At 34.1% G+C, this 14,462-nt stretch overlaps 1 protein-coding gene across 2 annotated transcripts in view; it reads right to left on the bottom strand.

Annotated features, from left to right (window-relative positions):
- The window catches only part of LOC113053059 (adenylate cyclase type 5-like), a 75,280-nt gene that overhangs the window by 5,148 nt on the left and 55,670 nt on the right, over positions 1-14,462 (bottom strand). Inside the window, exons 6-15 of one of the 2 annotated variants that reach the window (XM_026217713.1) lie at positions 12,557-12,715; positions 11,751-11,892; positions 11,247-11,384; positions 8,071-8,093; positions 6,780-6,939; positions 4,562-4,659; positions 4,192-4,279; positions 3,048-3,164; positions 2,573-2,737; positions 826-1,001 (exon numbers count right to left, since the gene is read on the bottom strand). In XM_026217713.1, coding sequence (XP_026073498.1) covers positions 826-1,001; positions 2,573-2,737; positions 3,048-3,164; positions 4,192-4,279; positions 4,562-4,659; positions 6,780-6,939; positions 8,071-8,093; positions 11,247-11,384; positions 11,751-11,892; positions 12,557-12,715 — 1,266 coding nt within the window. The remainder of the gene's footprint in view (positions 1-825; positions 1,002-2,572; positions 2,738-3,047; positions 3,165-4,191; positions 4,280-4,561; positions 4,660-6,779; positions 6,940-8,070; positions 8,094-11,246; positions 11,385-11,750; positions 11,893-12,556; positions 12,716-14,462) is intronic. The other variant, XM_026217714.1, reaches the window with a different exon arrangement.

The following is a 14,462-nucleotide window of genomic DNA, read 5'->3' as shown; positions in this document are numbered from 1 at the left end:
GACAACACTTTATCTTCAACTGATAAGACAAACCAGCAAGGAAACACTCAACAGAGGATCCATTATCATGGCTATGTATAGTTGTAAACTAAAGTTGACTGAATTACAGTAACTGATACTGTGAAAATTGATATTGTGCCTACTTATGCTACTGCTCAAAAGTCTGGAAATTAAAACTTCTATTCAGCAAGGATAGATTCAATTCAAATAAATGCGTTTGAACTCAATTCATCTAGTACTGAAAGAAAATGGATCACAGTTTTCACTACAAAAAATAATTAAGCAGAACAACTGCTTTCAACATTGATAAGAAATGCTTCTTAAGCAAAAAAATATCAGCATATTAGAAGGATTTCTGAATGATCATGTAACACTGGACACTGATTAATTAAGATAAAAAATTCAGCTTTGCATCACAGGAATAAATTAAAATACAATGGAAAATATACATTTTAAACTGTAATATTTCACAATATTATTGTTTTACTGTTTTTGATCAAATAAATGGAACCCTTGCTAGCAGACATCTTTCTAAACCGATTTTATAATTTCTTTTAATGTAAAAATAAAATAAAATACTTTTTAACAGTGTGCATTCAAGCACAAGTTCACAACTGTGTTAAAGAATATTTAGCAGTCCCATAAATTTGGTAAGGACATGTTCCAACATTATTAAAATAATAATAATAATAATAAAATAAACAAGACATAACCTTACAGTCAAAAAAAAAAATCTACAATTTTCTATAGAATGTATGATATGAATGAGGATGATGATGAGGGCGATGCTGATCCAAGTAATTGTACTAAAATCTAGATACTCACATGGCATTGGCCATGACCAGCAGGTCCACGTTGTCAAAAAGGCTGACCTCAGGCACCTCCATGACGAGCACGTACAGGATCTCAATGAAGAGCATGAGGAAGAGTTTACCAATACTGCTGACCTGTAGGAACACTGAGCAGGCCAGTAAACTGAGCAGCACACATGAAGAGAAATACTGTCGAGAGAAAAACATTCAGGCATTAGTCTTTCTCTTTCCCCTTAACTTATTCCATATATGATTTATCAAAAGACAAGCATTTCAGAGAAGTGGCCAAAATTACGACTATGAAAAATAAATGTAAAGGCCTATCACTGCTGGAAAATATTGATTTAAGTTGTCAGGCATGGAACATGGTACTATAGACGGTTTCATCGGGCGCACGCGCCTGGACCTAAGTTAACTTCCGGTCTGTGTTAAATCGGTCTGGCTGCAGTGCCTTCTACAAATGCAGTTAAAGCCAAGGTGATGAGTAAACTGAAGTTGGGCTCAGGTGGTTGTGCTGCGGGATGTGTTTCCCATACATTTATTTATTTTTGGAGACTCGCCACAATTTTAAAACTGATCGATTTTCAAAAAGGCTTCGTTAAATAAACACGAGTAACGTAACATTACGTAACGTACTGCACGTTTAATAATAATAATAATTCCTTACATTTATGTTTAAATATCAAAACGAGGCACAGTTGTTTTTATATCGCTGTATTTCTGAAGGAGGGCTTGCATGTTATATGCCTGATAAAGCCGCGTGTGAGCGTACCAGCTCTGCTTTGTTTACAGCTGTTACTGGGGAAACCTCTATTTCTCGCGCTTTATGTCTATGCTTTAAAACATCTCCTGCTGGCAAAGAATGAATTTGCATTTTCATTAAGTCCGCCTGATCCACGCAGCAAACATATTTTGTTTGTTATCAAAAAAATATCTACTCTAGAGGGACTTGGCTGTTGTTATTGATTCTATTTGGAGTCTACCGGAAGTTAAGTTAGGTACACAAAAGCGCTCACGCGCATTAACGTTTGTTTATGTTGATGCTGTTGAAACCGTCTATAAGCTGGTTCAAGCTGGTCCAAACAAGTTAGTAACTAGTCCAAATCTGACTATATACCGTAAAGGGATAGTTCACTCAAAAATGTACAATAGTTGAAAATGTACAGTATCAGGCCATTCAAGATGATGAGTTTATAAACTTGTAAGGCAAAAGCTGCATTTTTCTAATAAACAAATCTGTCATTAAGACGTTTTAATCCAATTCATAATAACGTACCCTCTAGCAAAAAAAAGTACATCCCTTGTTGTGCTTCCACAACAAAATCAACCAACATACTTATTTGTTTAGAACTGTTTTTGCTTGTAAACAACACTTGATCTGTGGATATTTCTCTCCTGATTCAGACGAGACAACTTTCACTGGAAAAAGTCAAATGATGGATAGAAGACTCATAATTTAACTGAAAGCAATGGTTCGGAGTTAAAAACAAACTTAATAGCTGATGGACTGAAGTCGCTTTGAATAACTTGTGTATTATAATGTTTTTATCAGCTGTTTGGTCTCTCATTCCGACGGCACCCATTCACTATAACGAATCCTTTGGGTAGGGCAAGTGATGTAATGCTAAATTTCAAAACTCAAACTTATCTGCATCTTGGAATGGTCAGAAGTGGAGTACATTTTCCAGCATATTTTATTTTATTTTATGTGTACTATTCACTATGTCACAAACTAAACTGATCCGAGAACAGTGTCACACCTCTGGGAAATTGCAGGTGGGTGACGAGCTGTTGCAGAGGCTGCCCTGAGACCAGAGGGAGTAGTTGAAAGAAGAGCAGCGGACATGGAAAGCTTTTACATGGCTGGGGCTGATGTTAAACTCCTGCCCTAAACATGTCTTCAGGTCATCCGTACTGCAGGTAAACTACAGGACAGATAAAAATGATTCTCAGATGAAGGTACAGTATTTCATTTAAACATTACAAATCAGATTAGCATACTGTGAAGCACTTCCATGTTTAAAGTCAATTAATTCAGATTATATGATTTCAGTGCCACTAGCAACACTATACATGATTGCAAAACTATTTCTAATTTTGAAAGTCTTGAAATATTGTCAGACGTTAGTTGTATGACTACATGGATACATAGTGTATGTATCGCTAGTGTATAAAATAACTAAACATCAGAGGCATTAAGGCACAGAATCCTGAGGTTTAGATTGTGAGACTCACGATGTTAATGAAAGCGGAGAGAAAGACCAGGATGGTTGTAAAAACCCCCACCAGGGTGCTGTTGAGTCTGGACTGAACAATCCTTTTTGAAAGAGTTTGCAGAGGCACAGGGAAAAACTGTCAATAGAGAGAAACATGAATTTAATTTCACTATATTACTAAACATAACCCAACACTATCTGAGAATGATTTAATGTTGTCACATGATGAAAACAAATTTTTTTTGTCTTCTTTTTTTTTCAAATAAAAGTATAAAATTGTACATTTGAAGTGATTTTCTACTCAATGAATCCTGAAAAAAAAGAAAAATGTATCTCTGTTGCCGCAAAAATATTTTGAAATGTTATCAACACTGATGATACAAAATGTTACTTAATCAGCAAATTAGAATGATTTCAGAAGGATCATGTGACACTGAAGACTGGAGTAATAACTGCTGAAAATTCAGGTTTGCCATCACAGGAATACATTAAACTTAATTCAAACAGAAAACAGTTATTTCAAATTTTAATAGTATTTTACAATATTACTGTTTTCACTGTATTTTATCTTAAATAAATACAAATTAAATACAGTGTCTATAAAACATAACGCAAAGACCTTATGGATCTTATGGGTTTGCAGAGATTTTGTAGAATGGGCTTTTATAAAAGACTTTTCCCAGGTCAGGAAGTTGGGAATCTAGTTCCACAGCATCTCTAAGGAAAGACCTGTGATGCCCCTTGCCACCCATTGAGCAAAGCAGTGACAGTTCCACCTCAGCGCTCACAAATGAGCTGCCAGCGCTTCATTGTGTCTCTGTCTTTGCTCTGTGTGACTCATTGTCTCTGGAGACCAGCTCAAAGCTACGCTCCTAAAAGCCCCAAATCAATCAGACCCGCTCAGATTGTTTTAGTGGAGAATTGAAAGGTTGATAAACACATGGATTTAGCGATGATGTCTCTGTGAGAATGTAAGCAAATGGTCTGTGAAGGACGTCTTAAGTTGTATTGTATTCTAGGCCTGAGGACAGGGTTTTTTTATGTTTTCCAGCACAAAAAAAGGAGCATGTATTTATATTGATTTTATTATATAATTACAGATTTTCATTTGCATATTAACATCATATAGGCTATATTTCACAAAATACCAACATTTCACTCACCCCAAAACAGGAGTAAATGGCTGAGATGAACATAACAGCCATCAGAAGGACCAGGCACACCATATAGAAGCCAACCATCAGCCCGGAGCTGCAGAGCAACACACAGGTGTAGAAAATAGAAAATAGCTATATATGTATATTATATATCATAATTATCATATGGTTTAAGGGAGAGATGAGTCCTGCTTTTGCTGCTCTGGTACTAACTGTCTTCACCTTTACAAAATGCAAATGAATGAAAGCTGTGTATGAAAGCTCAAGTGTATTCACATTCATAAATCAAACAAAACCTTGTCTAAGCCTATGGCTTGTTTGAATGGAGCAGAAAACATCTGCAAGAATCAGGTATTTTTAACTGAAGTGTACTTACTGCGGCACAATGACGATCTGAATGAAGCAGATGAATAAAAAGACGAGGGAGGCACAGGCTACGTATGCTCCGAACCTGGCGTCTACCTGTTTGGAGAACTGAGAGAAGGTGAGGAAAGAGGAGAGAAAAGAGTGGAGTCACAAATACAGTTTAAATGACATATGAAAGCATAAAATAAAGGTGTTTTACTGACCGAGAGGTGAGGATGTGTTAATGTTCACTGTTTAATTCAGTTTTTACTGAAGCACTAGGGTTCCCAGGCAAATGTTTTCCAGTTCTTTGTGATAACTGGATGATTTTAAAAACATTTTACAGATATTGCACACACAAAGAGCAATTTCAAGCCGGTTAAATCTTTTATCTTAGTATTATAAGCAAAGAAATAATGCATTATACATTTTTAGGACATTTAGGTCTGGAAATTACAACTGTAACATTTATTTTATGTAAAACTTCCACAGTACTGAAAACCCTGAAAATATTAGATATTTAAAAACTGTTTGTGTAATCCAGTTGTTAGTAAAGTGAAATAAAATCAAATAAAATACTCTTCAGTGCACATGATCCCTCACAAATCATTCTAACATGCAGATTTGGTTCTTAACGTGGTTCCATGATACATTTTCATCCTTTCTAAATAAAATTTCCAAAACAACAAATCTTTTCAGGCTCAACAGTAAATATGTAAAATAGCTTTCAAAAATCATTATAAAAAAATAAGAATAAAAAAAATCAAGTACACGTCTTTAAAGACTATGGAAGATAACACATCGACAAAGACTATGGAAGATAACTGCTTCATTCATCAGCCTAAAATAGACGTTCTGGACACTAGACAATTAAAGACCACAAAAGCAATAATTATCTCCCCTACAAACAGGAGGCAAGTCTCTGAAAGAGCAGTGTGATCAGAAGTACGAGGACCAGCACACAACCAGATAAAAGTGGAGGATGAAGACATAAATGCAGAGGCTGAGAAACTTTTTCTATTACTCTTCCATCAGTGTCTTTATAAAGAATCCGAGTCTCCTACACTGTGACAGAAACACCATCTTTCTGGGAGAGTTTGGGCATCTCTCTGAGGTGGGAGAGGTCAATGTGACAAATGCTTTGAAGGTAACACCATAAAATGCCTTAAATCACAGTGCAGGATAAAGACGTCAGTCTCTGACTCATTCTGAACCTGGACCTTGAATTTCATTGCCTCTATTCATCTTAGCAGCATGCCACATCTTTGAGCTATGCTGAATACTTTTTTCTGCACAACAGTACAATAATGGACATCTGATTGGCTCACTGACCTATTTTTTTCAACTGAAAGAACAATTTACCAGTTATTATAACTAATGATCTGTTAAATGGTTTCCTACTCACAAGTCATGCAATTTACAACAAAATACTTAGAAGGCTAGATAATGTCAGCTTGATGATGCATTTAAATCAGAAGAACTTTTTTTATATAATAATAATAATAATAATAATAATAATAATAATTATTATTATTATTATTATAATTATTATTATTATTATTATTATTATTTAAGCTTGACAGGCATAAAAACACACTCACATGATCAACTGACGTAAGGTGCAATCAAGATTTTCTGTGACAACAATGTGATTTTTTTATTTTTCATCTTCTTCATATAGTGCATAACTTAGACTAATTTTATATATATATATATATATATATATATATATATATATATATATATATATATATATATATATATATATATTTTTTTTTTTTTTTTAATTTATTTATTTATTTTTTTGGGGGAGCTTGACAACTGTTATTTAAGCATTCATCATCTACTATTTTAGTATTTATTGATATTAAGCTTTTATTTTTATATTTTCAGTTTACATTTTAATGTTTTATTAATTTTGTTATATGCTTTTGTCATTTTTTGTTAGACTTATTTCTATCTATCTATCTTGAATTTATTTTTGTTTCAGTTTTAGTAATATTAGTACCGTACATACATTTATTTTATTTCAGTAAGTTGGCATTTTATTTTATTTCATATTTTAATTTTTTCAATATATTTTATTTAATGCATGGAAAAGAGCAGTGTGAACACTTTGCTAAACTTCTCCTTTTGTGTGGTTCATGGAAGAAAAAAACATTGTGTGGATTAGCATTACCTAATAAATCAAGTTGTGGTGTTAAGGTTTATCTTATCACTGAAGCTAGTCACAGACATGAAAGCCATACCTTCTTCTCCAGGTCAGGTTCTCGGAATGTCAGCAGAAATTTCTTGACATGCTCGGACCGTAATCGGTCAATGCTTCGAGCGTCAATGGCACGTGCCAGAAACTCGTCCACCTCATCCTCAGGGTTCAGGTTTTCTTGGGTGTTTCTGAAAATGAAATGTCTAGATAACAAGACGAGACCGTTTTTCTACCTTCTTCTTCCCCTCTTCGTTATCATTTAACTTAATCAAAAGCAGCAGAATTTTGTTGCTGAAGTACTTTTGCTTGATATATAATTCAACTGATGCATTCCGTGTCTGTGTTGGTTATTTTATAGCCAATAAACTGCTTTGAACGCATTGCATTCAACCACATTTAAAAGTCTGTACTATACGTTTCATAATGATAGTTTTACTTATATTAAGTGTTACATAATGCAAAGCTATATATACATACACCATTCAAAAGTTTGGGGTCAGTAAGACTTTTTATTTTGAAAGAAACAAATACTTTTATTTAATGCAAGAATGCATTAAATTGATTAAAAATGTACAGTTATTGCATTTATTACAAAACAAACTTGATTGCAGGTAAATGCTGTTTACTATTCAAGTGCATTTGAACCATTCATCAAAGAATCCTGAAAACGGTTATGGTTTCCACAAAAATATTAAACACCAAAATTGTTTTCTACTGATAATTATAATTAGAAATGTTTCTTGAGCAGCAAAACGGCATATTAGTATGATTTCTAATATGTCACACTGAAGACTACAGTAATGGCTGCTGGAAATTCAGCTTTACTGTCACATAAATTACATTTTAAAACGTGTCCCTGGACCACAAAACCAGTCATAAGGGTATATTTAAAGCTTTACATTGATGTATGGTTTGATATTTAAAAAACTGAAATCTGAGTGTGCAAAAAAATCGAAATACTGAGAAAATTGCCTTTAAAGTTGTCCAAATGAAGTTCTTAGCAATGCTTATTAGTAATCGTAAATTACTTTTTCATATTAACAGTCGAAAATTTATGATCTTAATATCTGAATGATTTTTGGCATAAAATAAAAGAAATAGATAATTCTGACCCAAACAATGTTTTATTTATTTATTTATTTTTTTTCTATTGCTACAAATATACCCCAGTGACTTGAATGGTTTTTGTGGTCCAGGGTTGCACTTCTTTCCAAAACCTTCTTGACTCCAAACATATAAACAGCAGTGTATATGAGATACATAATGTAATCAATTATTAATAAAAGAACTGGCATGCAGGGTGGAGGAATGAAGCATGTGTTCCATATACTCACTTGTCTTTGGGATCCTCAAACCCCTGCAACAAAATTGGAAGAGAAATGCATTAAACATCAATGCAAAATAGATGAGCATTAGAATGCCTGCATTTGTAAAATCAGCACAACAGTGTCCCCTTCTGGAGGACCTTTACAAAAAAAAAGTAACAAAAGTTCTTGATTAAAGGGATTGAGCGAATTTAAAAGCTTTCTTCCCTAGAATTTATTTTCCCTGTAAAATGTTTGCACCACAAACTTCGTTTCTTGTTGGAGTAATAAAAAAACAATGATTTACTCAACACCCCAATCCAAAACAAGCATAAATCTTTATTCATTTCTCATATTGTCATGCTGCAAATAACAGAACAGTGACTAACGCAGTAACAAAATATAAACAGGGAGACGGGAGAGGTTGGGGAATACAAGAAATATACATAAATAAAGACAATCATTTACAGAAAGACTGCACAGTTGAAAACAGAGCACTGCTGTGAGACTGAGAAATGATTATGTCTGTACTGATATAACCGAATACATGATGACTGGCATTGTGTATAAACAAGCGGAGAGCTGATTCAGGTGCCTTGATTTATGACCACAAGCTCTTTTGGAGGAATTTCAATTCCGACCCCACTGAGAACAGAAGTAAACCGAGTCTGCTGATGAGGCATTGATTTATCGTGGTAGGAGGACATGGGAAACATGGAGAGGAAACCAAATAGACTCATGTTTCACACGCGCTTTAGCGGTTAGTGCTTTGTGTTTTCCTCAAAGCGTTTTAAACAGATACTGAAATACACAAAAAATAGATACTGCCTACAAAGACATCTGGTTGCTTTACACAGTAATTAATACTACGTATATATATATATATATATATATATATATATATATATATATATATATATATATATATATATATATATATATATATATATATATATATATATATATAAATTAATATTACTACTGAGGACAGTTTATGTCTCCAAAACTGGGTTCAAACATAAGCAAAAGGCTTTGTCGAGGTTTAAAGACCATCAAAAATGATTTGAGTGTGTCCAAAACTTAATAGCAAATTTTGTGTTTTTTTTTTTTTTGCTTGATAACTGGTATAGAAAATGCGTTTATTTTTTATAATTTTACTTTTATTGGTATTGACTGCCAATATATATATATATATATATATATATATATATATATATATATAGCAGATATGTGGGTCAAGGAATTGACTGAGTATTCCCATTAAATATCAAATGATCATTTTAATGATGATTTCAAACCACTAAACATTAAATTATCAGAGAAAACAAGCATCGATCTGACAAGTTGCTAGATGCACAATAATAGTGACTAAATTTATAGACTCGGTGTGCACTCCCACACACAGGCCTCCATGTATTCACTCGGCAGAGACTACGACCCAGTCAGTATGTTGATGTGTTTCACCATTTGTTTCTCTCCTTCGACTAACCAACACCTTCTGGGCCAACGCAAGCCTCTAGACAATACAACACACTTAAACAGGTGCTGTTGTTATTAGGAAACAGAAATTCTGTTCGTCAGAAAACACCATGTTTATCTCCCTTCATCAATGCTCTGTGCTTGTGTAGGCGTGGACAGATATCTGGCAATAACATGCTAGTCTGAGCTCCAGCGGGATATATCGAGCTGGATTTATCTGTGCCACTATCTAACAGAGCTGCACAAATAATTACAAACAGGCTCTCATTATCTGCTGTTGGTTGGACAAACACATCCCGACAGCAAAATGCAGTATCTACCAAACCCCCTGCTGGTGGATGTTGTAACTACAGATTTCAAAACATTCTGCTCTCTCTTTCAAAAGATTGTGGTCTGTAAAGTAGTCTCTGATGCTGACCATTTATTTGTCAAAACAGCAGTGTTAAAATATTATAACAATTGAAAATAGTTTCTCATTTAATTTGTTTCAAAAAGTAATTTATTCCTGTGATGACAAAGCTGAATTTTAATTAGTTATTACTCCATTCTTCAATGTCACGTGAAGCAGAAATCATATTAATATGCTAATAATACGTTTTAAAGTTTAAAACAGTTTAATAATACTGATTGACAGTATTTTTTGTAACATTATCATTATCTCTGTCTGTTTTGATCAATTTAAAGCATCCTTGGTGAAAAAAAAGAAAATCTTACTGACACAAATATTTTTATATATATATATATAATATATTTCATAATAGTATCGTGGATGTTTTCTAGAGCCCTAATGATCAGCTGAAAACTAATGTGGCACATTTATGTTGAAATATTTAAAATAATAAAATTCTACAGGATCCTGTGCCATGGAGCAACTGCAATTTTGATGTTTTCTGTTTAATTTTTTTTTTACTTTTAAGTTTAATGAATAGGAATAATAATAGACAGCTTTAATTAGCAGAAATCAACCTGTGAATGGTTAATTCCAGTTGTACATTAAACTGGGACTGGCAGGGTTTTCTAACATAGAAATATTCGTTTTTGACAATAGTATTTTTGTATTTTCTGTTTCTCATTTTAAGTGTAATGAATGGGAATGGATAGCTTTAACAGCCAACTCCCAGTTGTACATTAAACTGGGATTGGGAAAAGTTTTCTAACATAGAAAAAAAAAGATCATATTACCGTAACATATCTTTTTATAATGGAAATGTAAACAGTCCTATGTATAGTACAACATATCAGTTGTAGTTAGAACAAGTTATGCTTGATTTCGGTGTTCCTTCTCTTATGTTAACCAAGATGAGAAGGAACAGGTGATTCAGAGAAAGAAAAGATAAAGGGTATTCCCATGGAGCACACAGGAACTAATTGCTGGTTCCACTTTGCCTGATTAAATCCCTCAGGGCGGTATGTGAGGCAATCCAACTTTATTTAATTAGAGTGCCGTTCCCTTTGGGTTCCAGAGCTGAGAACTGAATGAAAGAACAGGGACTACACAAAAAGGATAAGGCCCTTTACATGTGGCCCTAAAGCAATGTCCTTGGGATTGTTTTGGCTTAGTTAACACATAGTACAAAAAGCCACCCCTGTCAAAGGCCTTATCCTCAAACAGAGGCAGTAATGGGTTTTAGATACAGCAATTAGAGTAAATGCAAACCAACTGTTTTTCACAACTTAGACAATGTTGTCATCTAACAAGGGCCCTTTCAAAAGTGTAGTTTCCTCACCATCCTCTTCATCTCTTTGGAAACTTGATTGCCACCCAGGTGATTGTAGAAGGGCCGGTCGGTCCAGTGAGTGCTATTATGTGTGACCGAGTTGGTGCGTTGCCGGTTCATCTTAGCAATCATGGCCTTTTCTTCTTTCTGTGAAGGGAAATACAAAGCCAGAGTAGTATAAGGGGCCATGCTTTTTAATGCCATAGTCAATTACTAGCTTGTCTTCTGCCGTCACATGTCCCTGAATTTATCCACATAGCTTAATTGCATTCATCTGCTTGCCAGCATCATGTGAGTCATGCTATTCCTGAACGCTAGGTGTTTCTGCTCGAAAAGGATGTGAATATTAATGGAGAATCACAGCATGTTGATCTCAACTGCCTCAGGTTACAAAGTTGAATAATTGGAAATACACAAGAGAAAGCAGACTCCGAAATTATTTATTTCACTCAACTTTATAATAAAATAGAACTGATACCATTTGTTAATGAGGATTAAAAAAAAAAGTCTCACCCGCTTCTGACTGCAGCCCACAATGAGGTAAGTTTCAATGTTGTTCTTCTTGAGATAGACGTTTCTTTCTCCACCAACTCCAGGTTCCACATCATAATCCCCGTTCAGATAGTTCAGTGTGGCTTTGGTGATATGAATACGCCTGAGATGATAAAAACAACTTTTATTAGGCATAATGTAGACAGGAAGATGCCCTGGAATGGAAATGCCACATTTGTAATGGAATACTATTGTATTAAACACAGAGTACGTGCTGCTTACAACTTTTTAATAGTGTGTGAAACAGAACACATTATGAAGCAATAAACATTCAATTTATTTTGAGCAAGTGGCATGCATTGACTATTTTGGGAAATGAAACACTTATTTTGTATCGAAATTCAGATATAAATGCCTTAACCTTTGGCAGACCAAAAAAAAAAATTATAATTGGAAATTTTAGGGTGATATTGCTTCTACTTGCAGTGTAATTTTGTTTATTTTATTTAAATTAAAGCTTGAGATAACGACAATAATCCTGGAGATATACACACACACACACCTGTTCCTGGCCGATTGACTGCTACTACTATCAGAATGTCTTAATATAGTTACGTAATCGTATAGTAAATTGCAGTTTACAGAACTACACACTACAGAAAGCAGTATGAGAGCATGCTTTGAACTTGTCTTGTGTTAATGGGGAAAAACTAAATACGGTAATAAAAAAAAATTTAAACACATTTTCAGATTTTAAAAGTGAAGAGACTTGAGGTGAGAAAACATGGACCCAAAAAAATAAATAATTCCAGAGTTCATGAACCCACCCTGCTTTGCCCCCAGCTTCCATGTGATTGGCCAAGGTGACATCGTTGGACCAGACATCAAACTGCCACTTCCTTAATCCCAGCACCCCACAGTGGACTCTCCCGCTGTGTATCCCCACACGCATGTTGACGTTGACTCCGGTAACTTCCCTCACCAGCCTGGAGCACAGAGACAAAAAATAATTCAGTTCATCATATATGACACATATAGAATATACTAAATTTAACTCTGAAGGTGATATTAAACTTCCAGTTTTAAATGGTCAGTACTGTGAAAGCTGTTTACATATATAAAAAAATAAAAATAAAAATAAAACCAATACACCTTATTAGATGTCTGCTTTCAACTGAAATGTGAAGAAGGTGTCGTCGCTGAATTTATAATATCTCTAAAGAAACTGGCACTTTACCGGTGTTAATAAGCAGTGACATGTCCAGGTATATCTATGTCATGTCCAAATGATTTATATTGTATTTCAAATAAAAATATGAACATAAAAATGTTATTCAAATATGAGTCTTATTTAAATTAAAACTAAAAAGTTTACTTGGAACATCAATTAACCAGCCAGGAAAAGGTTAAGTACTCAGAATATTTGAATATGGTGAAAGAATTTATTCTTGAAACAAATAGCTAAATAATAAACCAATAAAAAGCAAAGCAAAAGCAAAAAAAACATCCCATAAAAAAAAAAACATCCCATACAGGACTGAACCAATAAAGACATTAATATGTCACACAATAAGATTGCAGGAAATATGAAATGTTCCTCTCTCCTTTCAAGTTTCATTCACAGCCGATGCTGAGGTAGCGTTTAACATGTGGGGATTTGTGATTTTTTTTTAATGGTTGGTTTCTCTTCACTAACTCTCTCTTTTTCAATGTGACAAATGTAATATAATGCATTTCCAACATTTGGACCCTGGCATTTTAATATATGGTATTATCATAACCTTATCCACGGACACATCTCATCTCACTGTTCCCTATATGAAAAAGTCCTGGGTTAGCGTACCCTGAAATGCACCTTTCCACTGGGCACATCAACAATTCAACACAGCACATTCTGATCCCGACATCACACAGCAAACAAGCCATCAAACTCTTTTGAACATTGAGGACGACAGGCAAGTCTGCGGAAAAATGGTCTCTTCCTGTGATGGGGCGCTGGGGCGGCTGGCTGCAGCTCAGAGAAACACAGACACGTGCTCATTGGAGCAGAAAGCCAGTCACCACCATTCCTGCTTTAACAAACAACTGCTCAGAGACACTGAACATTAGAGAAGTCAGGACTGTGGACACGTCCACACACACGCAAACAACTCAATTAAGGGGTGACTGACCTGACCAATTAGAATAGCAGGACAAACTCCTATAGAGGGCAATTCAAAGTTTCTATCGAGAACGTAATGCTTATAACAATTTAGTCACGATTAGTAAAAGCAGGTAAATTAGATTAAGTGTTCTCTCTCAGCTCAGCCCTTCTGTGAACTTTCATTCGGTGCACTTATAGAGAGGTATGTTCCATGAACCGGGAACAAAATATTGAATATAATATGAGCTGTTTTTTATTTTTCATTCCTTATTCATTACTTATTTAGGCAACCCTCCTTAAAATATAACTTAATATTTTGCAATTTTCTAGGAATAAACAACAACATGGCTGAAAATTACAAAACAAAATTGGTAAAATTATATAGTGTAACATAACGGTTTTAAAAGATTAATGTTTAATGAACAATATTTTAATTAATAATTGTAATTAATTATTATATATATATACACACACACATATACATATATATATATATATATATATATATATATATATATATATATATATATATATACACACATAAACACACATATACATACACATACATATATATATATATATATATATAT

This window comes from Carassius auratus, chromosome 34 (assembly GCF_003368295.1).
Source record: "Carassius auratus strain Wakin chromosome 34, ASM336829v1, whole genome shotgun sequence".
NCBI classification, from domain to species: Eukaryota; Metazoa; Chordata; class Actinopteri; order Cypriniformes; family Cyprinidae; genus Carassius; species Carassius auratus.
Note: the sequence above shows the minus strand (reverse complement) of the source record. Positions and strands in the feature narration are given on the sequence as shown.